Source organism: Penicillium daleae (genome assembly GCF_028827525.1).
Source record: "Penicillium daleae strain IBT 16125 chromosome Unknown utg000001l_segment0_segment0, whole genome shotgun sequence".
Classification (NCBI taxonomy): domain Eukaryota; kingdom Fungi; phylum Ascomycota; class Eurotiomycetes; order Eurotiales; family Aspergillaceae; genus Penicillium; species Penicillium daleae.
The window spans coordinates 281,174-303,979 of NW_026623149.1; the positions used below are offsets into that span (position 1 = coordinate 281,174).

At 49.0% G+C, this 22,806-nt stretch overlaps 10 protein-coding genes across 10 annotated transcripts; 4 read left to right on the plus strand and 6 right to left on the minus strand.

Annotated features, from left to right (window-relative positions):
* Positions 1-1,476: 1,476 nt before the first annotated feature.
* On the plus strand, positions 1,477-2,314 carry N7458_000089 (uncharacterized protein; the record flags this gene model as incomplete). The annotated part of the gene is made up of 2 exons (XM_056903483.1): positions 1,477-1,840; positions 2,088-2,314. The coding sequence occupies 2 exons, from the start codon at positions 1,477-1,479 to the stop codon at positions 2,312-2,314; spliced, it is 591 nt and encodes a 196-aa protein (XP_056771250.1).
* A 275-nt stretch (positions 2,315-2,589) lies between these two features.
* Positions 2,590-4,558, minus strand: N7458_000090 (uncharacterized protein; the record flags this gene model as incomplete). Its single annotated transcript, XM_056903484.1, has 7 exons — positions 2,590-2,788; positions 2,837-2,990; positions 3,046-3,215; positions 3,270-3,859; positions 3,909-4,087; positions 4,143-4,247; positions 4,300-4,558. The coding sequence occupies 7 exons, from the start codon at positions 4,556-4,558 to the stop codon at positions 2,590-2,592; spliced, it is 1,656 nt and encodes a 551-aa protein (XP_056771251.1).
* A 2,008-nt stretch (positions 4,559-6,566) lies between these two features.
* N7458_000091 (alpha-galactosidase) lies at positions 6,567-8,875 on the plus strand (the record flags this gene model as incomplete). The annotated part of the gene is made up of 3 exons (XM_056903485.1): positions 6,567-6,591; positions 6,655-7,261; positions 7,309-8,875. The coding sequence occupies 3 exons, from the start codon at positions 6,567-6,569 to the stop codon at positions 8,873-8,875; spliced, it is 2,199 nt and encodes a 732-aa protein (XP_056771252.1).
* Positions 8,876-9,224: 349 nt separating this feature from the next.
* N7458_000092 (uncharacterized protein) lies at positions 9,225-10,143 on the minus strand (the record flags this gene model as incomplete). The annotated part of the gene is made up of 3 exons (XM_056903486.1): positions 9,225-9,308; positions 9,365-9,453; positions 9,519-10,143. The coding sequence occupies 3 exons, from the start codon at positions 10,141-10,143 to the stop codon at positions 9,225-9,227; spliced, it is 798 nt and encodes a 265-aa protein (XP_056771253.1).
* Positions 10,144-10,637: 494 nt separating this feature from the next.
* Positions 10,638-12,800, plus strand: N7458_000093 (Zn(II)2Cys6 transcription factor; the record flags this gene model as incomplete). Its single annotated transcript, XM_056903487.1, has 4 exons — positions 10,638-10,723; positions 10,776-10,996; positions 11,075-12,001; positions 12,118-12,800. 4 exons carry the CDS (start codon positions 10,638-10,640, stop codon positions 12,798-12,800), a joined length of 1,917 nt encoding a protein of 638 aa, XP_056771254.1.
* A 197-nt stretch (positions 12,801-12,997) lies between these two features.
* N7458_000094 (NAD(P)-dependent alcohol dehydrogenase) lies at positions 12,998-14,200 on the minus strand (the record flags this gene model as incomplete). Its single annotated transcript, XM_056903488.1, has 3 exons — positions 12,998-13,954; positions 14,013-14,135; positions 14,195-14,200. The coding sequence occupies 3 exons, from the start codon at positions 14,198-14,200 to the stop codon at positions 12,998-13,000; spliced, it is 1,086 nt and encodes a 361-aa protein (XP_056771255.1).
* A 459-nt stretch (positions 14,201-14,659) lies between these two features.
* Positions 14,660-15,460, plus strand: N7458_000095 (SDR family oxidoreductase; the record flags this gene model as incomplete). The annotated part of the gene is made up of 1 exon (XM_056903489.1): positions 14,660-15,460. One exon carries the CDS (start codon positions 14,660-14,662, stop codon positions 15,458-15,460), a length of 801 nt encoding a protein of 266 aa, XP_056771256.1.
* Positions 15,461-15,956: 496 nt separating this feature from the next.
* Positions 15,957-17,914, minus strand: N7458_000096 (sugar porter family MFS transporter; the record flags this gene model as incomplete). The annotated part of the gene is made up of 7 exons (XM_056903490.1): positions 15,957-16,141; positions 16,206-16,336; positions 16,393-17,034; positions 17,098-17,346; positions 17,404-17,659; positions 17,725-17,776; positions 17,840-17,914. The coding sequence occupies 7 exons, from the start codon at positions 17,912-17,914 to the stop codon at positions 15,957-15,959; spliced, it is 1,590 nt and encodes a 529-aa protein (XP_056771257.1).
* An 858-nt stretch (positions 17,915-18,772) lies between these two features.
* N7458_000097 (SDR family NAD(P)-dependent oxidoreductase) lies at positions 18,773-19,843 on the minus strand (the record flags this gene model as incomplete). The annotated part of the gene is made up of 4 exons (XM_056903491.1): positions 18,773-18,966; positions 19,054-19,155; positions 19,219-19,451; positions 19,557-19,843. The coding sequence occupies 4 exons, from the start codon at positions 19,841-19,843 to the stop codon at positions 18,773-18,775; spliced, it is 816 nt and encodes a 271-aa protein (XP_056771258.1).
* A 912-nt stretch (positions 19,844-20,755) lies between these two features.
* N7458_000098 (uncharacterized protein) lies at positions 20,756-22,545 on the minus strand (the record flags this gene model as incomplete). The annotated part of the gene is made up of 4 exons (XM_056903492.1): positions 20,756-20,794; positions 20,859-21,926; positions 21,986-22,155; positions 22,212-22,545. 4 exons carry the CDS (start codon positions 22,543-22,545, stop codon positions 20,756-20,758), a joined length of 1,611 nt encoding a protein of 536 aa, XP_056771259.1.
* Between the last annotated feature and the right edge of the window lie 261 nt (positions 22,546-22,806).

Genomic DNA, 22,806 nt, shown 5'->3' on the forward strand with positions numbered 1-22,806 from the left:
GTCCTGCCTGTCGATTGGCCTCTTTTCCGCCTCTGGCCAAAACGCGTCCCTGCTTGGGCTGCCGTATTCCCATTCCTTTACTTTCGCACGATCTTCGCTGCGCGCATTGTTAAACTCGCCTATCTTCCCGACCTCTTCTTCTCGATGTTCGCCCTTGTTATGACTAACCCGGAGATACGGCGACGAGGCAAAAAGGGAACTAAGTAGCTAGCTATTGGTAAGGTTCACCGTCTATTTAATATGGTATTTACGCACTAACTAAGAATAGAGCCGATAGTAGCCGGATTTACTAAATACTCCTTTAATAGCTCCCTTTAATCCTTGGGAAAGTTTTAACTATCGTCTAGTCAAAATCCGACCTAGTTAACTACCCACACAAAATGAAATTTCATTTTTGACACGTCTCTCTTCTATCAGAGCCGTGCTAAGCCTTTTAGGAGAAGCGTGACGTCAGAATATAGGTCTTCGACGTCTCGATGATAGAAGCCCTATATTACAGTATAGAGATAAAGCAGACATCTCTGTATTACAAAATCTTCGCCGTTTCAGTTCAAGTCTACATATTCTCCAGCAGCGAAACATCAAAATACCTACACATAAGATAACAAAGTCCGAGCCCTCTCGGATCCAGTCTTTATAGGTACGCAAGCTTTCCTTTAGCTCTTGTTCTCTAGCCCAGATTGATAATATAGCCATAGGCCAGAAGCGGAGGGAACATATCATGCACCGGGTTCGCTACGCGGGCCTAGTCTGCGAGTGACCGCTAGGCTAGTTCACTCCACGAGCAGCGATCGTTCAAATCAGACCCTCGCGGGCAGCCACACAAATTCCAGTACACATACTGGATTATCCATCGAATACTCGAAGTCAAGGAAAGGAAGTATAAATCGAGAGTGGTTGCAGTTACGTGCTTTATCGGCACGTAAGGGGCAAGATAAAAGGGAGGAGGAAGGGGAAGAGAAACCCAAGGATTAGATTAAAATAGGATTCCTGTATCAAAAAGTTAGTAGGGACGCTGTTCTCAAACCGTAGTCTTCTATGGTCCAGAAAATTAATTATTCTGTTAACAAAATTAAGACCCCTTAACTACTTTTCCGGTGCCTGTATCCGTACTTAAGGTTCTAGGAGCAACAAACCTCCCAAGGCCGGCTTGTACATTCCTGGAGTTGATAGGGCCGTGTCTGAGATCGAGTGGACGTGTTCTTAGGATTAATGTTAGGGATACAGTATATTACACAGACCTAGCGTAAGTCGGCCCCAGGGCATTTGTTGCTCCTAGAACCTCCAATACAGTACCCAGGAGCAGGCCAAGCTCTGCTGCTGATATAATCACTACCTGGCAGATTGAATGATGGCATGTAGACCTCGCCAAAACCTGCCCACTGCCCAAACCCACCCGCAACAACCCAGCACATGGGTTGGGTTGGGTCTTAGTCACCAGATCTGTACAGCCAATTCCCAGATGACCTTGACGTGATGGCCCTCTATGTTGACGCCAAAATGCATATCGCCCAACACAAGATGTTTCATATCAAGACTGGTCTCCCTATCGAGACATCCCCTGTCTTCGACATCCAAGTTCTCTTCGCGAACGGCCTTCAACATCCTGACACAGAGACACACCCGGGTATTTTGCATTTTTCAGTCCATTTTTGGGAGATGTCGGCCACTCCTGCTTTGGCATTGCCTGCTGCAGATAACCTCCGGGACCTTGTCCCTGATGCAGGTAACTTGCATCATATGCCTACGCATTTGGACGTGCCTGTTGGCGAATACTGCCCAGCAGTCGCTTCTAAGACAGCCGCTGTCCAAGCAGACGAGAAATATCTAGCCCGGAATGGTGCGAAAATATGTATAGCTTCTACCGGATGCACAATTACCACTCCCTAATCTACGCCGCTATGCTCGCCGGACAGTCCAAGGTCGCTCTCAAGAACGTCGATTCCATGGAGTCTTCCTTAACTGACGAGGTACTTCGTGTTGAATCGCCTCCTCTCGCCGACTAGCTAGAATTCTTCAAATCTGTCCGCGTTCACGTCTATATCCGATTCGGGCTGTGGGAAACTTGAAAACGCTTCCAATCCCAGATCACCAGGAACCGTACTGTGTGACAACTGCAATGACGTTTTACGGCAAGGGAATTGCATATGCGGCGATGAGTAACATCTCCGAAGCCGCAAAGCAGCGCGTACCCTACCTCTCTGCTGCTGCACGCGTCCCCGAGTCCCGGAGAGACCCGAATCGCATTGTAGATATTCTTAAAAGAAGCAACATCGATGCTAGGCCTCTGATTCCTCACAGAATTTCGACGTGACCGAAATGGCTCCGTTCAAAATTATCAAATTACGTTCTATCCAGGATCAATGAGAACAAAGTAACTGTATCTTCCAGAAAGTTGATTCAAATGTTCAATCCTTCAATATAATGAAAAAAAAAAAAGATCAAGTAAGAAGGACTCTAACAAGCCGGGTGCCTAATTCAAATGGGATTACTCTTCTTGTCCCATTTTGAGAAGTTTCAACAGACACATGTATCTCGCTCATGTGATGCGTAGTGCACTACAATCAGTCGCACGGGACAACGAGATGTTTAATTCTTGGCGTATTGCAGAGCCAGTTGGTCGTTCTCCTGCTCATCGAAAGCGTCAACATCCGTGCTAGCGAAATTACGAGCAGGCACCCGCTTAGCGAAGAGAGTGTCCAGTTCGTCAAAAGTTCTTCCCTTGGTTTCTGGGAGGCGGAAGTAGGACCAAACAAAAACGAGGATCGCGCATCCACCCCACACAAAGCTATTGAATAAGTCAGAGAAGTTCAATTGAATTGAGTAGTAGACATACCCTGTGTAGCCTTTGAGATTCCACGCTGTAGGGTTCATGAAGTAATTTTCAAGGGTACCGCAGATGACGCCAAGGATGTTTGAAACATTGCGGGCCAGGCAGACAGTCTTTTGCCGGAGACGAGTTGAGCCGATTTCAGCAGGCAGTGCCCATCCTAATTGAGAATAATCATTAGCCCACGGTTTCCACGGAGATATCAAACAACGTACCAAGTTGACCAGCAGACAGCTGGAAAGTGAAAGTCCAGACCAAAGTCAAAACGGCTTGCGTCCATGCAACAGCTGGTTTGTCGGTCCACACATTGAGGATACTAATCAGGCAAAGCTCGATTGCCATAGCAGCCATGCCCACAACATAGACAGTTCGGCGGCCAAAGTACCTATTTTGGATGTAAGCAAGTAATAAGAAGACTTTCCGGGACGTAATCACTCACGGCATCAACAAGAACCAGTTGGCGAAGCAAGCAAATAGGGCCAGGCCATTGGCTCCCACACCCAAGGAGTAGGCCGCTTGTGTATCCAGGCCGACCTGTTGGAAAAAGTAGGTACTGGCGTAAGCAAAGCAAAGACCACAGACAAGCTGGCCACCAAAGACGACCATCGCAATCTCAGTGCGGCGGCGTTCAACTCCCCTGAAGCAGTCTCTGTAGCTGGTGCCAACTGAGAGCTTCTTCTCGAGGTTATCGGTGAACACAATCTGAGCGAGGGTTCGCTTGCTGTCCATGGCGCGGCTCTGGAGTCGTCGAAGGGCCCTCTCAGCATCACCGAATTTGCCCTTTCGAACTAGGTGATACGGGGATTCGGGTGCAAAACAAATGAGAGGGATCAAGAACGAGGGCCAGAACCACTGGATGGCAAAGGGGATGCGATAACCCCATTGATCCTGTCGAGAGACAAGCCCTCGAAGTACACCACCTGAGATGAATTGTCCGATGATGAAGCACATGTTGGTCCAAGATGTGAAGTATACACGGAGCTGGAGAGGAAGGACTTCCGAGGCATATGCGGGCGCAGTGGTCGCAAACTGCAACAATGGTTAGCGTCGATAAAAAGCTGCTAAAATGGGAGCTTACAATTCCCCATTCAAAACCGAGCAATATTTCACCAACCAAGAGAACTTCCTTATTGGGTGCAAAAAAGACGATGAACAGGAAGCAAGTCATAACGCAAAGAGTGCAAAGAACAACTTTCTTTGGCCCGAAGGCTGCGACGAGCCAACCGTTGATCAAAGTACCGAAAATTGAACCAACACCTAATTTATTGGTTGAATCAGCATGACGATCCCAGAAGGAAAAGAAGAGCCTTACCTGATGCTTGACCCAATCCCGACTGCCAGGAAGCAGGAATGGAGTAACCTGTGGGTGTCTGTGGTGTGACGGGTACAGGATTACCGTATCTTCTCTGGAAAGAAGCTTCAAGGTTGTCAGAAATACAAGTCATATTTCATCAGGACAGTTTTCTTACGATAGGCGTAGAAGTTTCCAAGGAGATTGGTGTCGAAGCCCTCCATGATAACACACATAGAGATGATCAGACTCCAGAAGATGGCTTTTTTGTAGTGGCGGATTGCCTGCATCACCGGCATCGCTTTCTCCTCATGGTCGTAGTCTCGCGCGACAGCAGTGAGGGCGGTTTGCGTCCACATCTCGTCGCTGCCAATCTTGTGCAGGACACCGCCCTGCTCACTGACTGACTCGACGTTAACGGCCTCGGGTTTTTCCATTGTGGTTGAAGGAATATGAAGCAGGAGATAGCCGCCTCGTAATATGATTGATTGAAGAAAGTGTCACAGAGAGAGTATGAAGAGCCCTTGATATCCCCGTTCAGTAAGGCTGGATACTCGCCATTTATATAGTTTTCTCAATGCAATGAAGAGGCAAAATTAGATGCGAGCGTTATACTGTATGACAGGCCATGTGAATACGGGATCGGTGAGAGGAGCACAGTCTCCCCAGAATTCCGGTGTGGCTAATACCAAGGAAACTCGCGGATTGCCTAGTCCCGATAGTTGCAAGAAGTCGGGGAAAGTAATATTCAGAAGATGCCGTCGATTCAATCCCGCTCTAGCTTTCTAAACCCCGCTTTTGTGTAAAATGGCGCCTCATTCCAACGATGAAACTCTGTTTGCCTCCGATCCCAAACTCAGCTTCGATCCCCACGGGGACACGCACCATTGCGTGGTCCAGACATCGAGATGGCTGAACATAGTTAGTTTTCGCTTGCGTGATAGGAAATCCGCTCTTCTCTTTAGCTCTTCGAAGAGTTTAACGCCACCAGCAGCGCTCTGATATTTTGATATCGATTTCTCCGAAGAATCCCCGCTCGAGCCAAGGATGAAGTCAGATTAAGCTTGTTTAAGCGATTCTTAACATACAATATCCCCATGGGGTTTTCGCGGGATGTGACTTGAACAACAATCCATTCAAGGAATTTAGGGCTTCATCTATGACAGGCTTCCTTCGATTTCATGCAGGCTTCCAGAAAGATAAATAGTGTTTTCAAGGCCCTAGACACGCCGATACATGCGAAGCACAGGAGAAAAGCGAGAGAAGAGGGAAAGATGGACAGTATCTTGAGCCACTATCTGATAAAGGGAAAACCTGGGGGAACTCGAAGATCTTCGGGGCATGGGACATGAACGCAGGAACGAGTCTGGCAAGCGCAGAAAGATCTCGGGAGGAAGAGAAGGCGGAAACAAACAGGACAAATACTGGGAACTTGCACCTACATTCTCGCACGATTATCTATGAGAAACCTATCACTTGTCCTATTCGAGAGTACTGACGACGGGGGCTTAAAAGAGCCTGTTTACTAAAAAATCACTTTTTCATCGCTTCACGGAGGTTCTTCGGGATAACCGCGTGTTGCAGGGATAGGACAAGTCTACGTGGCCGACGGGTCACGATAGTTTTCTCTGGACAAAAGGGCTGACGGGATGCCGGCCTAGCGGCTTTCACTTGATGCTATTGGTTGAGCGTAACTGAATCCTGACCTGCGGTTTTGACATGGGTTAATTGGCCAAATAACGGGAACCTTGAGACAGGCGGCTTTAACTCTGCCCCATTGGCTAAAGCCATCAAATGCCGGAAGTGGAACCACTTGGCAACTTCCATAACTCGGGAGACCAAAAGCGCCCGACAAAGAAAAAAGCCAATTTGGGCCCAACCTGTTAAGGTTCCTGAGAGCCTGCGGAGAATACTAATTTCTGGAACCGCTCCTGAGAATCCGGGGAAATCTACAAAGCCCTCAACTGTTGAGGATTATAATGATGACTTTGGATGAATGGCGCGCTCTCTAAATCAAGCCCAACTTTTCGAGGCGGAGGTTTCGGCTTTCAAGGCCTTTCATTGGCCGAGCGGAAAACTCCCAACTAGCTGGCCCTCGTCGGCAGGAACGCCCAGGCTGGAGACTAGGACTATTCTGGGGTAGATTGTATCTGACAGCCAGGTACGTACACGAGATCCTACCAGTGAAAGCCGTTCACGCGACCAGAGTTGTCGGGATGCAATGGTCCTGGACCCTGTGCATTGAGGGACCAGGAATCTTGCGCCCAGATGACATATAAATGACAAGGGTCGCCCATTTTTGGGCTGCGGTGTTAATCTTTTCTAGAATAACCCATACTGCACTACCTTGGAACTTAGAGTACGCAAGCCTCTGATACGTAAGGTGTTCCCATTTCACATAATCTTTTGCACTTACTGACAGTATTGGCTTCTAGGATGTTAATCATGACTCGAGGCTCTCCAGACCCAAGTGGCAAGCAAACACTATTTTCCCTTTACCTGGGATGCTTCTAACAGGCATTTTTCACTACAGCGGTCATCGTGGATGGTACCTCTTTTGCCTTGCACGGCAACAATTTTTCATACCTCTTCCACGCAGACGATGGCACTGGCGACCTGCTATCCGATCATTTTGGCGGCAGCGTTACTGGGCCTATGCCGACCGATCCAACTCCAATTGTCAATGGGTGGACTGGCATGTCGGGTCGCGTTCGCCGCGAATTCCCCGATCAGGGACGGGGGGACTTCCGAAGCCCCGCGATTCGGATCCGCCAGTCTGGAGCTCACACTATCTCGGCTTTACAATACCAATCTCATACAGTTGTAAAAGGCAAACCTGCCTTGCCTGGACTGCCAGCGACTTTTGGCGACGAAAATGACGTTACGACCATTATCATCCATCTTTATGACAAATACAGTCTTATCGCTGCAGATTTGATGTACTCTGTTTTCCCTCGATATGATGCCATTGTGCGCAGTGTGACTGTCACGAATAAGGGCAAAGGGGCGATTGTCCTGGAGGATTTAGCGAGTCTTAGTGTTGATTTGCCTTTTGGAGATCTTGATATGATCTACCTACGCGGTGAATGGGCAAGAGAAACACATCGACAGAGAAGACGAATTGATTATGGGCTGCAAGGGTAAGCGATTCCATATCATTTAGGGAATCTTTACTAACCGATAACAGATTCAGGAGCAGTACGGGGTTTTCATCTCACTCGCATAATCCATTCCTCGCACTGGCACGTCCCTCTACCACCGAGTTCCAGGGCGAGGCGTGGGGCTTCTCACTCGTCTACACCGGATCGTTTGCCGTCAATGTCGAGAAGTGTGCACAGGGCATGACGCGTATCCTAATGGGTTTCAACCCTGACCAGCTATCTTGGTCACTGGGTGCGGACGAGACATTTACATCTCCAGAGTGTGTCTCGGTATACTCTAAGGACGGTCTCGGCGGTGTATCGCGCTCTCTACACGGCCTGTACCGCAATCATCTTGTCAAAAGCCAGTTTGCTACTGCCAACCGGCCTGTGCTTCTGAACAGTTGGGAAGCACTTTATTTCAACATTAACAGCAACAACCTCTACCGGATAGCACAGGAATCCGCAGCTCTAGGTGTGAAGCTATTTGTCCTAGACGATGGGTGGTTTGGCAAGGACTACCCGCGTGTCTCTGATACAGCCGGCCTAGGCGACTGGGTTCCGAATCCTGAGAGGTTTCCCGATGGCCTGGCCCCTTTGGTGAAAGACATCACAGCTCTCAAAGCGGCCACTTTGAAATCTACCAAGCCGTCTACGAATCTCCGCTTTGGAATCTGGATCGAACCAGAGATGGTCAACTCAAAGTCAACTCTCTACCAAGAGCACCCTGAATGGGCACTCTACGCGGAGGAATATCCACGTACTGAACAGCGAAATCAACTCATTCTCAACCTTGCGCTAGCTGAAGTTCAGGATTTCATTATCAACTCTGTCTCAGAGCTCCTTAGCAGTGCAGACATTACCTACGTGAAGTGGGATCACAACAGATGCATGCACGAGACACCTTCTCCCACGACTCACCACGCCTACATGCTAGGCGTATACCGCGTCTTCGAGACCTTGACAACGCGCTTCCCCAATGTCCTTTGGGAAGGATGTGCCTCTGGTGGCGGGCGATTCGACCCAGGTGTCATGCAATATTTCCCGCAAATCTGGACATCAGACAACACCGACGCGGTAGACCGCATCTTTATCCAGTTCGGCACCTCACTTGCATACCCAGCAAGTTCTATGTGCGGTCACATCTCCGCTGTCCCCAACCATCAAACAGGACGTACTGTCCCAATGGAATTCCGCGCTCACGTTGCCATGATGTGCGGTTCTTTCGGATTGGAGCTTGACCCGACCGAGCTACAACCGGAAGAACGGGCCATTATCCCTGATATGATTGCATTGTCCGAAAAGATCAATCCCATCGTGCTAACAGGTGATATGTGGCGACTCAGTCTACCAGAAGAGTCGAATTGGCCTGCAGTGCTGTACATCTCGAAGGATGGCTCGCAAGCGGTCTTGTTCCTGTACCAGCTTGGCTCGAAGGTGAACCATGCCCTGTCGCGGGTTAGGTTGCAGGGTCTGGATGCTCAGGATATGTACTTTGTGGATGGAGAGGGGCCGTACTCTGGTGGAATGTTGATGAGCGTGGGATTACAATATTGCTTTGAGACGGATTACGCCAGCAAGGTGGTATTCTTGGAGAAGGAGAGTGTCCGTTGAAATGTTGAATTCTGCAAAGCGGGACTTCCTTTAACATTGGCATACGAAATGCTGGTGTTTTGAGTTTTGTCCATAGAGCTGAGATTGAGATTTTAGATTTTACCCAACTGCAGAAACAGAGAAGTGGATAGTTTCAATTAAATTGTTTCCATAATTCAAGCGCGGCATAAGCTGATATAATCATTCACTTTATCTTAGACAAAGGAAGCATCATCACATAATTTTTGGAATATTCTATACATGAAATCGAGAGAACAAGTCTCCATTCTCTCCGGTCTATATCAGATTGATGCTCTTTGAATTCGAGAGCCAGTTAAGAAACGAGAAAAACAGAAAGAAAAAGATCATTTCAAGGCAGAGTATATCCACCGTCGATGACAATGTTTGCGCCAGTCATGTAGCAACAGGCGTCACTGGCCAAGAAGACATAGGCCTATCATGGAATAAGTATGAGAACAGCGAGTCAAGGTATGTTTTCAGGCAACTTACGGATTTGAGTTCAGCAGGATCACAGATCCGACCACCAGGGATCATAGACAACCACTTCTCCATGAGTTCAGGCGGCTGCTGGGTGAGCACTGAGTTTGAACGCATCATTAGCATGACATGCCATTCAATAGAGCATCGGAGCAAGATAACTTACTCTTGGTCAACATGAAGCCAGGTGAGATACAGTTAACCCGAGCAAAATCGGTCCACTCGACTGCCAGACTCTTCGCCAGATGGACAGCTGCAGCCTTTGACGCGTTATACGCGGCCTGTGTTTGAGGGATGTTGACCAAAATCGCGCTGACCGAAGCCGTAATAATCAGATTTCCCTTGCCCTGCTTCTTGAAGATCTTGCCAGCTGCTTGAGCAGTCCACATCACACCATCATAGTTGACTCGGTTGTCTCGAGCCCAGCTCTCCTCGTCGTATTCCAGGTTAGGGCGGTTGGTGCAAGTGCCAGCATTGGCAATGACAACGTCCAGTTTGCCGAAATCTTCAACGACCTGGTTGATGGTTGCGGCAATCTCGCTCCTGCTGGTGACATCGGACTTGTATGCCTGGATTCGACGTCCCGTCTCCTTGGCGATCTGAGCGGCCAACTCGGGTGCGTCCAGGGTGCTCGTGTAGATCAGGGCAACGTCTGCTCCTGCCTCGGCCATACCACGGACCACTTCAAGGCCGATGCCGCGGGCACCACCAGTCACAGCGACAATTTTATCAGCCAAGGAAAATTGCGACAGCACCGGCGCATGCACATTTGGGGGTTGATAGAGCGGCATTGTGTCGGTTTTGTCGCTGGAAAGACAATGAGAAGCAAAGAGAGTTGAAGCTGTGGACTTCACTGGGTAGAAGCGTAGGATATATATCCGTCAGTGGCAGGAGCCCGGTTTGTGAACATCAAAAGTCACTTGACCTAGCTTCTAGGTTTCCCCTCCGTGGAGATCGAAAACAGATCTCCACTGTAGAAAAAGGGAACATCGCTACTTACCTCATCGGGTAATAGAGACGACTCTTGCTGGATGGCTGCTGCGCGATGGCGGGGGAAGCACCAGTTGTGGCAAACTGGAACGAGTGTCCGGTAGAATTGCCCGTTTAGGCAAAAGTCACGAGATCCACCTTTCGTGTTGGCAACTCTGCGCTTACACTCCCCCGCAATCTGGACTCCAACTGCATTTGTGGTCGGTCAACAGATTTCCCCGCAATGTACGACTGTGAGAACAATCTGTGACCTCCTTGCAGACGATGACTCGCATCTATACCCTAGTCGGTAATAATGACTCCTTTGCCCGAGACCCGAAGCGGTACACCGACCCGCGCAAAGAAGAGAGGACGCAAGGTTGATCGGTCGCGAAAAGGCTGGTGAGTGATCGCGTGGAATCACGACTAATTCGGCGCTCATGTTTGAATCTAGCCCGGAGTGTCGGGAGCGCAAGATCAAATGTGATGAGACCCGGCCTGAGTGCGCACAATGCCTGAAAAGTGGGCGTGTTTGTAGACTCATCGACGGTCTCTTTCGGCATCACTCATTCTCTTTTCCGCCCGTTTCGTCTCCCGAGGCTAGAGGATCGTCTAAAACACATTCTCTCGGCCTTTCAGGACCTGCAGACCATTCAGGATCGCCGTCTCAGCCAAGTAAGTTAAACAACGCCTGGTTGCTTTTTCCGAGCCAGTGACCGGATTATTCACTGACGGTGTTCGACATAATCGAAGACGATCTTGGCGGTGACGGTGACGTCAATGCTGCTATTGATAGCCCCGAGTCCCCCAATTCATCTATAGCCGCATCTCCCCAGCTGAGACAGTCGATCCCGGTTGCTGGCCTCTTGTCCCAGTCTTCCCCCTCCAACTTCATCCATGAGCCCGTGGCAACAACATCAGCAGGGTCTTTACCCGCAGTAGAGGTGCACACCAGTCCACTAGTTGCTCAGAATCACCCAACGGTGACAAGTCATGCACCATCTCACACATCTATCCCGGCGAGTTTGCCGGAGGAAAATGACCGTGACTGCGCTGAAGTTGGTTTCTTCCTTCGCCACTTCGCAGAAGGTATCGGGCAGTGGATCGAGATTTCTATCAGCCAGAGATCTTATTTCAGTCAATATGTCGTCCAGCTCGCGAGTCAAAGCCCGCTAGTGCGATATTCTGCATGCGCCATCGCTGCCAAGCAATTGGGCCAGATGAAGGACTTTACCCGAATGACAGACATCACTCCTCGATCGAGAATCGTGGCATCTGCTCTGCTTGAACCTGGCCTTGACTTTTTATGGTATGGGGCAAAGTATTATGAGAAAGCCATTTTGCTCATGGCTAGACAAATATCTTCTCATCCCAGCCCCGTGACTCATCTTTCTCCTGGCGAGATATATCAATCTACTGGAAGCGAGCATTACCCGCTCCATGACCATGGCACAACAATGTCTACGTTTCAGATCATCTCAGCTTGCATTCTCTGCGCATATGAAGACCTTAGCGCTACAATGCGAGCATGGAGCGGTCACTTGGATGGCATAAACAAACTGCTTCGACCTCAAATCGATCTTCAGATCAACTCGGATAGTTTACACCCGATGTCCCTATTGACAAGAGGACTGGACACTTCATTCTGGTTTTTCGCTCTGAATGATATGTTGAATAGTCGTGAGTCCAGAATTCCTTTTTCAACTTTGCAGCAGATACTTGAATTCCGATGGATGGTATCGCTGACAGTGCAATGCGTGCAGTGGTTCTACATCAACCATGTCGATTGGATCCAGATGATTACGCGCTCTGGCAGAAGATGGGGCTCCCAATTGGCAGCACTGGTCATTTGGCTCTGACATGTATTGACGAGCCATACCAAGAGGCTATCTTTTTCAAAGCTCTCATTCGACTTTTGTGCAAATTAGTTACACAGGATTGTGGCGCGTCTGCTCAATGGGCTTATCTTGATATGGAGTTCTCCCAGTGGTACCACGTACTACCGACAGAATTCCTGTCCCCAATCACCCAAACCCTACCACCATCACAGTGCGATCTCCGAGAGCTTCCCCTTGCTGAAACCTGGTATGGGTCGGAAACTTGCGCAATTTCGATGGCCTTCTTTCATATGGCAAGGATTCTGTTACTGGTGAATCAACCCCAAGAACTGTTCCTTGCCATGCAAGCTAGCAAGTCGCATGATCTGCTTAGCATCTATAATGCATTGCAGCGTGATCTCAACCATCATGCGATGGAGATTATTGCCATTGTCCATGGGATGCCCAACTCCACAGTACGGAAACACATGATCCAGCCGTTGTATTTCGCTGGAAGATGTTTTTCGAACTCCAATGAGAGGCAAATAGTCGTTGGACTACTGAAGCGAATTGAAGAAGAGCTTGGTCTGTTTACTGAATATCGCATCAAAGATCTGTGTGAAGAATGGGGTGTATCATTTGAGGTGTGGCAAAACCTTTGATTTCACCCAATCTGGCTTTATTTATGCTGTACACTATGCCAATGACGAACAATGACTATTTATGATCTCGAAAGCACATTTATTCCAATATTTCGAATTTAATGATCCATCTATCCCTGAACTCCTTCAACCTTTCCCTTGATGTGAATGCTCCCAGGTCTTTCATTTATCAATGGTCGAGATATCGTCGAACCGATTTAATAGTCAACACCAGAAATCATGACCTTGAACACATCTTGCCGTCCAGCCTTGACAAGCTCGAACGCCTTCTCAGATTCCTCAAACTTATAGCGGTTGGTGATCAGGCGCTTCACATCGATCTGACCCTTGGCAATCAGATCAATGGCAGCGGGGTAGCAGCCCGTCAGGTAGCGAATGGATCCCTTGATAATCAAGCCGCGAGTGCAGACGGCGGTGATTGGGAAGGTAATGTTCTCCTTGCCCATTCCAGCTTGCACGAAAGTAGCTCCACGCTTGGCCGCGAAGATACCCAACTGAACACAGGGCTCAGCGCCAGAGCACTCCAGGACAACATCAGCACCCTCACCGAGACCTAGCTGCTCTTTCATCAATTCCGAAACTTTCTCAGCGTGTTCCATGGGGTCAGCACCAGGCTCGGCACGAGGAGGAGTAAAGACGTGGTCAGTTCCGTATGACTTGGCAACCTCGAGCCTTGACTGGACAACATCGACGCCAATAACAGTCTTGGCACCAGCGGCCTTTGCAACAGCCTGGCAGAGAACGCCAATGGGGCCACAGCCGAGAACGAGTACTGTCTGGTGGGCACGGAGATCAGCCGTCTTTGCGATCGCCACGGCAACAGAGACAGGCTCAACCATCGCTGCCTCTTCCAGGGTCATGGAGTCGGGCACCTTGTAGCAGAAGTCGGCGGCGTTGACGTAGTACTTGGCCAAGGTACCATCCCAGGGTGGAGTGGCAGCGAAGATCATGTCACCACAAAGGTGGTAAGAGCCACCACGGCAGTAATCACAGCGTCTGCAAGGCACACCGGGCTCCATGGCGACGCGATCTCCGGGCTTGAGGTTGGTCACCTTTTCGCCGGTCTCAACAATGACACCGGAGGATTCGTGGCCCAGAACCATAGGGCCGGTGAGTTTATAGTCACCAATGCGGCCACGCTGCCAGTAGTGGACCTGCAAGGGAAGTCAGAGATCAATTAATCCTCCTCGTGATTCTAGAAACATGACATACATCGCTACCGCAGATACCGGTCTGTGCAACGTGGACAATGACATCGTGAGGATCTTTGAGAACAGGCTTGGGACGGTCTTCAATGACAACGTCCTTGACGGCGCGCAAAACGAATGATGGGTTCTATGCAAGTTAGAATTCACAATTCACATTTTTATGCTTCGCATCGAGTAGAAGCATACCTCCATGATGTGAATGTGAGAGTGTGAAGATGGCTTGATGTTTTCTCTTCATCATTGGACGCCTTGCACCCTCTTTATATTGATTCTCTGGTCAGTGGCTATGCATCACACCTCTGCTTTTGCCTCTTAATCTGCTATTCTAGGAGCATTAGTCTCCAAGAAACCTTCATCCTAGATTGGAAAGGTGGGGTAGGCTATTCCTCATTAAGGAATTTTGGCGGCCCAAAGTTTTGACTCGGGAGTCTTTCTCGTTTCGGATAAAGTCTCTTTGCGCACGGTTAACCGAGATACTTAAACCCCAACAGCCACGGTCTACTTAAATTACTTGTGATGAAAACTATTGCTGCTTGACAAAGTCGTATATGACATTGCTTCATTTTTCGTTGATTCAACCAAAAGGAATCCAATCGACCCCCTCCCTCCACGAGCCCTCCACCTTGTCCTCGCCGAATCCAATAATCCAATATGCCGATCTCTATACCTGAAGCTGATCGATTAGCCGATCTTTTCAGCCTGAAAAACAAAGTTGTTGTCGTTACTGGGGCATCAGGCTCCCAGGGCATTGGCTTCGAGGCAGCCCGCGGCTGTGCCGAGATGGGCGCTTCTGTGGCCATCACCTACTTCACTCGAGAAGATGAAGCGAAGAAGAACGCCGCGAGACTAGGCGAAGAGTTCAACGTCAAAGTAGTCGCCTACTACTGCGATATCTGTGACTATAGCTCAGTGGAGAAGCTAGTCCAAAGTGTTATCAATGATTTTGGCCAAATCGATGGCTTTATTGCGAACGCAGGCCAAGCCGCCGAAACAGGAGTGCTTGATGGTAAAGTCGAAGACTGGACAAAGATTATCCAGGTGGATTTGAATGGCCCATTTTACTGCGCTAAGGCTGTTGGACCACATTTCAAAGCGCGCGGGACAGGTTCATTTGTACTTACATCGTCCATGTCGGGCCACATTGCGAACTACCCGCAAGAGCAAACGTCCTATAACGTTGCTAAGGCCGGCTGTATTCACTTTGCAAAATCACTCGCGAATGAGTGGAGGGATTTCGCTAGAGTTAACTCTGTCTCACCTGGTTATATTGATACTGGCCTGAGTGATTATATTAGCCAGGAGACTAAGGACTTGTGGAGGTCGATGATTCCCATGGGCCGCAATGGTGTTGCCAAGGAGCTCAAGGGAATCTATGTTTACTTGATTAGTGATGCGAGTACCTACACAACTGGGGCAGATATCTTGGTTGATGGTGGCTATACCAGTCGATAGAAATTTGGATAATCAGGCCTATACATGAGACATAATGAAAAGATGGCACATATAATATAACACCTAAAAAAGTATTCTCAAGTCATTTCTGACTGTGTGAGCAGAAGAAAGATCTTGCTAGCATTTCCAGAATTAGGCGGGTGTTTATCTGGACTTGGAAAAAGACTAACCTACTTTGACACTCAAGACATTTGCAGTCGCGTTAAGTTGGACTTGCCTACCCGGATCAGTCTATGATGATTTATTGCAGCTCAGGACCGGGCAGTAATTTTAGACTTTGTGCAATCTCCAATTATTATAAATTTGCTTTGGAATCAGGAGTATAGGTATAGCCAGTTTCTCTTGAATCTAGGTATTTCTTTCCATATACCTATCTCACAGTCATCTTGCAGTGACGAACGGGACATTCAGCACCCTGATCTGGCCAAAGAGTATCGCAGAAACTCAGAATCCCGACCGCATACCGTTGCTTCATCGAGGGCTCTTCCATGCCAAATTACTCCACGTGCTCCACGCCCGGGCCTCCTGTTTTACCCTGGTCCTTATTCCTCTGAATCTCTTTATCTTCATGTTGAATATACCTCAAAGGACGCTTGCTGCAAATCTCATCCGGATCCCGAGTGACAATCAATGAAGGATTGGTACGATAGTAAGCGTCAAGATCCTCGAGCGTTCGGTTGGCTATATAATGGGTTAGAGATAATCAATCTTTGATTTTCGGAGTGAGCTATAATGTTTCACTCACCTGTCTCAGGGTAGAAGAAGTAAATGACGGGCATAAATACGGCGTTGAGCACGGTCCAGACAATCCAGAATTTCCAGCCAAGGCTCTGGATGCCAATGGGGGTGATCTCAACAATGACGAAGTTGGTGATCCTGTAATAGTATAAGCAGAAGTACTAACATGACCAAATGCTGTGGAAAGTTCATACCAGTTGGTCGCTGTCGCCACCGCAGCTCCCTTCGTCCGCATCGGAAGCGAGCTGATCTCAGTCGGATAGAGCCAGGGAATACCAAGCATGCCCGCACCGAATGAGATATAGTAGAGGAAGAAGAAAGCAATAGAGGCTGTCGCGACAGTAGATCCTCCATGACTCCCCTCCGCGAACCGTAGCAAGATGGTAATAATCAAGAATGCCAAGAATTGGCCAAAAGTCGAGAAAAGCATCAGACTTCTTCGGCCCCATCGTTCAATCAATGGGACGAACAGGCATGAAATTATCAAGTATGAAGTAGCATTGCATGCTGTGAGAAGTCTTGCCATCTCATTCGAAAGCCCAACATAATTAATCAGAACAGTGGGCAAGTAGTAGGACATGATGTTGATGCCCTCGAACTGCTGCATGAACTGAGTTCCTGCGCCCAGAAGCAGTCGTCGTATCGTTTTGGTGTCATTTGGGTGCTTCCGACGAAGGAAAATGTCTCTCCATCGCACAGCATTTTGTCGCTCATATGATATACTGTAAGCAATCTCGTCGTGCAGAGTAGTAACGTAGGCGTCATCGGCAGGCTTAGCTTCGAGACAACAGATGACTTCAAGTGCTTCTGCTTCGCGGCCATGGGCCATCAGCCATCTATAACCCGTTAGTGTCTGCGTTCTTTTTGATATCCCTTTCAAATTCAGGAGTCTCACAGACCTTGGAGATTCTGGCAGCCATGGTACTGTAGCGTACAAGATAAAGATGAAAACGAATTGAAATGCAAGAGGGAATCGCCATGCAACTGATCCTCCCAGGAACGAAAGGCCATAATTAATCCAGTTGACCAATGTAAAGCCAGCAATGTTCATCATCATTTCCAAAATGACCAATTTTCCTCTCCATTGTGGCTGAGCTGTCTCGGTTTGCCAAATTGGTGCAGTGGCAGTATTAATTCCATTGCCGATACTAGAAATTGTGGGTTTAAAAAAAGCCATTGGAAGTGAATTGCGAGACTGGGCTCACCCAAGGATCGTCCGACCGACAAACATCTGCGGAAGACTGTAAGATGTTGTCTGAATGAGGGCCCCAATCGCCATAACGGTGGTTCCACAGAGAATAGCTGATTTGCGTCCGAGACGCTCTCCAATGGTGAATGCCACTAGAGCACCGATAAAACAGCCAACATCGTAGATCGCAGTGACAGTAGAGAGAACCTTTGTCTTCGACGGTCCAACGAGGTCGTGGATCTCGAGGAAGTTTTGAGTGACGACAACTCCACCTAGGATGGGGCCCAATGTTTAGCATCTATGGCTGTACGTTGAAAGCGTTTGATGAGGCACTCACTGAATACACCTTGGTCATAACCAAATAAGGTCATGTCAGTAGCACAAGCGACCTAGTTGCCATTAGCAAAGCTGGAAATGGAACCGCAATTTTAAGCCCAATATAGGGAGTATACCGTTAACCAGAAGGTAAGCCATCCTCCTGTTAGCCCGAAATACGGCTTCTTCTCTTTGCGAGTGGAAGAGAACATTATAGTCTGAAGGGGTGAACTAATCTCTTGTCAACGAGATTAGCGTCATTCGATCAGATATTCCCAATTCATGCCTTTTATATATCTGCGTTAATTACTTCGAGGCACAGATATCTTACCCCGGGTCTCATCCTTGCCCCATGGGGTTGTATCAAGGAATTGATGTGGCGGAGATGCGCAGGCTGGGAGGAAGGGGTTGCGAGAACGAACCCGTGTCACGCTATCGCCAGAATAGGAAATTTAAGAGCGCCGAGACGAGGAAACTTCAGAAGAAGCTCAAAACTGAAACCGCCGGTCAACTTGTCACCCGAAAGATTTTTTCGCGCCTTGAATACACGGAATAACTGCAACCAGTCATAAACCGAGATTCTATTCGTGAAGCGATTCATGCGCAAGAAGGCTAGTTCGAAGCTTCTCACCCTACGTCAATGCCCGCGGGGGAATCTATCTCTAGACGGCTTGCTTAGCAGTACATCGGACGATACTCGGTAAGATGACGAAATAAAATTGAGTTCGGGCCTTGATACCACCGCAAAGGTCATCCCAACTCGAATAAAATACAAATCCCGGTCGGGGATTAGTCTTCCGCGAGTTCGATAATCGGCGAGCACCTACGACGAGGCTTTCCAACCAGCAATTACTGTCAAGGGATAAATACACTTTCAAATCTTGGGATTCATTCTGCAGAGAGCCTCATACTACTTCAATTACAGTTCCAATGTTCTAGGAACGGATAAGATTGACCTTCAGTGGCATCCGGGCTAGAGTATTCATTCCGTCGATCAATTGGCCTCAGCTAGCACAACATCGGGCCGACTTACGTGTCGGCTCCACTACTCAGCATTATGATACCGAGAACTATCGAGCAGTATAACCACCGTCCACGATGTGGCACGCTCCAGTAACCAAGGCAGCATCATCACTGGCTAGAACCACGGCAAATCGTGCAATATCCTCGGGCTTCCCAATACCCCCGAATGGGTGCCTGCGCTGGATATCCTCAATTGGCGTCAGGTTAGATGTAGTCTCAAGTAGAAGGGCTGTCTGTGTATCTATTCCCAATTGAAAACTCGGTCAGCATTATAAAGTTTTGGGGGTGGGGGGGAGGGTTCCACAGTCTTTCTGAGAACGCAACTTACAACCCGGGCAGATTGCATTACAATGAATGCGGTACTTCGCGTAGTCCAACGCGACCTGCCTTGTCAGGCTACTCACTGCTCCTTTAGAGGCACAGTAAGATGCTGCAAAATAGTCAATTCTCAGCAACCATCACAGCCACTATCCTGAGCGCTGAAGGAACCCACGGTTGTCATTCCCCGCAATAGATGCCATGATTGACGAAATATTTATGATCCAGCCTTTATCACCAGACGGGTGAACAGAGTCTTGCTTGAGCATCTGTGCGAGAGCATACTTGCAACCCAAAAACACTGATCTTGCGTTGACTCGCATGGTCTCATCCCATGCCTGTTCTGATGTGGTATGGATAGGGTTTGGAAATCGTGACTCGAGTGATACCCCAGCGTTATTAACTATACTTCCAGCCGTCAGCAAATATCGACTGAAGCAAAGAATAGGCCAAGAAAACAACCCATGTGCCAAAGAGATGCATGGGCTATGATCGTTTGACTCTGGAACTAACATGTCTAATCTTCTGAACTCGGCCACAGCAGTATTCACCATATGCTCAATGGCTTTCGCGTCGCCAACATCGGTCTTGACGAAGATTGCTCTCCTTCCATTCTGGTGAATCAAGTCGACTGTATCAATAGCCGCTTCCTTCGGAACAGTCGAACGGGCAGAAGGAGTCAAGTCTGCGCAGACCACGTGTGCACCCTCCCGAGAATAGGCTGTGGCGATGGCACGGCCTAGCCCCGATGAAGCGCCGGTCACGATAGCGACTTTGTTGGCGAGACGTTGGAAACTCATGTTGGACTCGCCGATCAAGGATCTGATCTTGGTGCAATCCCCTCCGCGTAGGGCTCAATAGTTCAAGAGCAAGGCATGAAGTTGAGGTCACCACTTCGATTGAAGTTCCGCGGGGTCATTACCCGGAAACTGCAGTGCCCAAGAGGTTGGTAATGCGGGGAAAGCTGGGGAGGGTGGCGTGCCGCCGACCCAACTGGATGCCGAATGGATCGAGAGGATCGCTTAATCTGCTAGTTTGGGATATTCTAGCGGTCCCGGAACAAGGATCAAGCTCCACTCGAGTTTCGATCTACCGCACATTGCCTTGGACGGGATATTCACTCTTCCGGAAGGTGGATAGCCCTGGACTACATCAAGAATTATGATTTCAAGCCTACAATTGCTCAGATTTTTACTCTATATTTTCATCAATCTCTAATTGTAATGTACAATCTAGTTGAAGGCAATTCGAAACGCTACTTTCTCTGCAGTCATGTGGCTCAATATCTTGGGAAGGGCTGGACCCTCCGATAGGCTATGACGTTTACTTGAAAATGAATTTGATAAGAGAGCTCGGTCTGTAGGCTGAACTATGACATCGTCCTCTCTTCGGCTTATTCGTAGTCAATAGTGTCACAATTTTGTTACCTCCAGCTTTCCAAGGCACCTCTCATTGAGTACTCTGTGCTGTGGGCCGCATTTCTAATCCACTCTACAAAGAAACCATGTTAATGATCAAAAGCCTGAGGGCGTTCGCATTCAACAATCCTACTTCTACAGAAAGAATTTCTACTACTACTACATGTTCTCCATCCATGATGTACTCCTCATAGGATCATGAAATGGAGCGATTCCGTCAGCTGAGCAAGCCACACGACAGCCAGTATAATATGATGGGTCATCCCATGCAAATCCAGGCATTCGTGTTTCAGCTTAGTTCTTGGCTTCACGTCGTTGCATGTAGCGGCGCCACTAAAGAAACAACAAGGTCAGCACTTGAAGTAGAACAATTCAATGATTTGAAGCGCAGGCTTACCGCAGGATTGAAGAAATAGACGGGGACTCCCAAGAGGAAAATTCCCCCAGCAACGGCAGTCAGAATTCCCATCGCGACTGGGTAGCTGTACTTGGAAACCATTGGGTTCAAGCCATAGCTGATACCAAACGCGATGACGTTCTTTGTGCCAACAACTGCCACAAGGGCAGGACCAGGGTTCCTCTCCCACGCCTCGGCAGCAAAAGAAGTGGACAAAATGAGCACCGAGACGAACGCGACCTGCAACAGTGTCCATCCCATGTACGGCCCACCCCAGGTGGCATTGCCATTAGCGGTGAACCCATACAGGAGAAGCGAAACGACCGTCAGGATACCGGGAAAGATCAGCAGAACCAGGCGATGCTCGGGCGTGTGGACGCCATTAGCGCGCTTGGCCAGGCGCAGAATAAACCAATCACCAAAGATACCAGCGTAGAGCATGCCTCCAAAGCCACCAAAGACACCGCCCAGGTTGATCAAACCAACATTCTTGGCAGCCCAGCCATAGTTCTCCTGCAGCACGGTGTCGTAAGTCAAGGACATGCCGACACTGCACCCCAGCACCACAGCAGACAACACGGTCGCGTACAGGATTCCGGGGGAGCTGAAGGCTTCGAACATGTGGAACCAGGCCATCAAAATGGTCTTCACAGGGTGCTTTGATGGCTTCTGCCACGGGGCGAGCATCTCCATGTATGTCTTCTTGGGTCGGGCCTCGTCTGGGATTTCCTGCTCCTCGGCTTCGAGAGCCAGCAGGTACTCCTGAGCTTGCTGACCTGTCAGAATCTGGGTGACGCCGAACTGATCAGTTACGATAACCTGGCCATTGACAAGCTGTGCGCGCCGCTGGTAGCGTGTCTCAAAGCAGCTGAAGATGACAATGAAAAGGCCGACACCGACGGCCATTACGTAAACCCAGTAGAACCAGCGCCAGCCCAGAGCGGCAGCTTCATAGGAAGACGCGATGTTCAGACAGCTGGTCACCACATTCTGGGTTGCCCAGTAGACACCGAAGACAAGGCCACGCTGGTGGACAAAGGTCACCTCCGAGAGCATCAGGGGAAGAAGCTAGACAGGACGGTTAATTAGTACGCACATCGCAGTAGGCAAAGACAGAAAATACTAACCGACTCTGTAGCACCGGTTGCCAACCCTTGGAGACATCGCAGACCAAGATGCTGCTCAAAAGTCTGTGACACAGCACATCCAATCGTCGCAACAAAAAGGACCACAATTGACCCAATGGCAGTAGGTCGACGACCGTACACCAGACCCAAGGGAAGAATAAGATAATTTCCTGGCCGTATTAGCCATACCATGTCGCTCAGCAAATCAGACGCTCTATATACTCACCAACACCAACAAATAACGAAGGAAACGTTCCTAACCAAACAACCTGAGTCGTACTATAACCCTGCGGCATATACAACCCAAAGAAGATACCCAAGATAGATCCCAGACCACCGACAACGGAGAGAGACATGATCGAGAACCAGCAGCAACTGACAATCACGCCTGTCTTCTCCCACAAGGTGAAGTTGAGAGGATCATTGGGATCGGCACTAGGAACGGGCAACCGCTGAATCTCCCCAGCCGCATCGACGAGCACCTCGCCATCCTTGACAGGTTGCGGCTCCACATCCTCCACGAACTCGATCTTGACTTTCTGATCAATAATAGTAGCCATGATATCTGCGCTGTGAACCAGATTGGGGGGAAGTGAATATCTGGACGCGCAGCGGCTCCGGGGAAAAGAAAGAGAGAGAGGAAAAGAAACGTCCAGATGATGGCAAAGCTGTGCCTTTTTCTGTGCTAGGCTGCCAGCTAGAGTCATCGGCTCCTCCACAGCGATGCCGCCATTGCGCGCCGGAGGGGGGGAGTCTAGTTCGGTCGGTGCATGGACATAGACTGGGGAACGAGCTGGATCTTGGAGGACTGTCACTGGGGA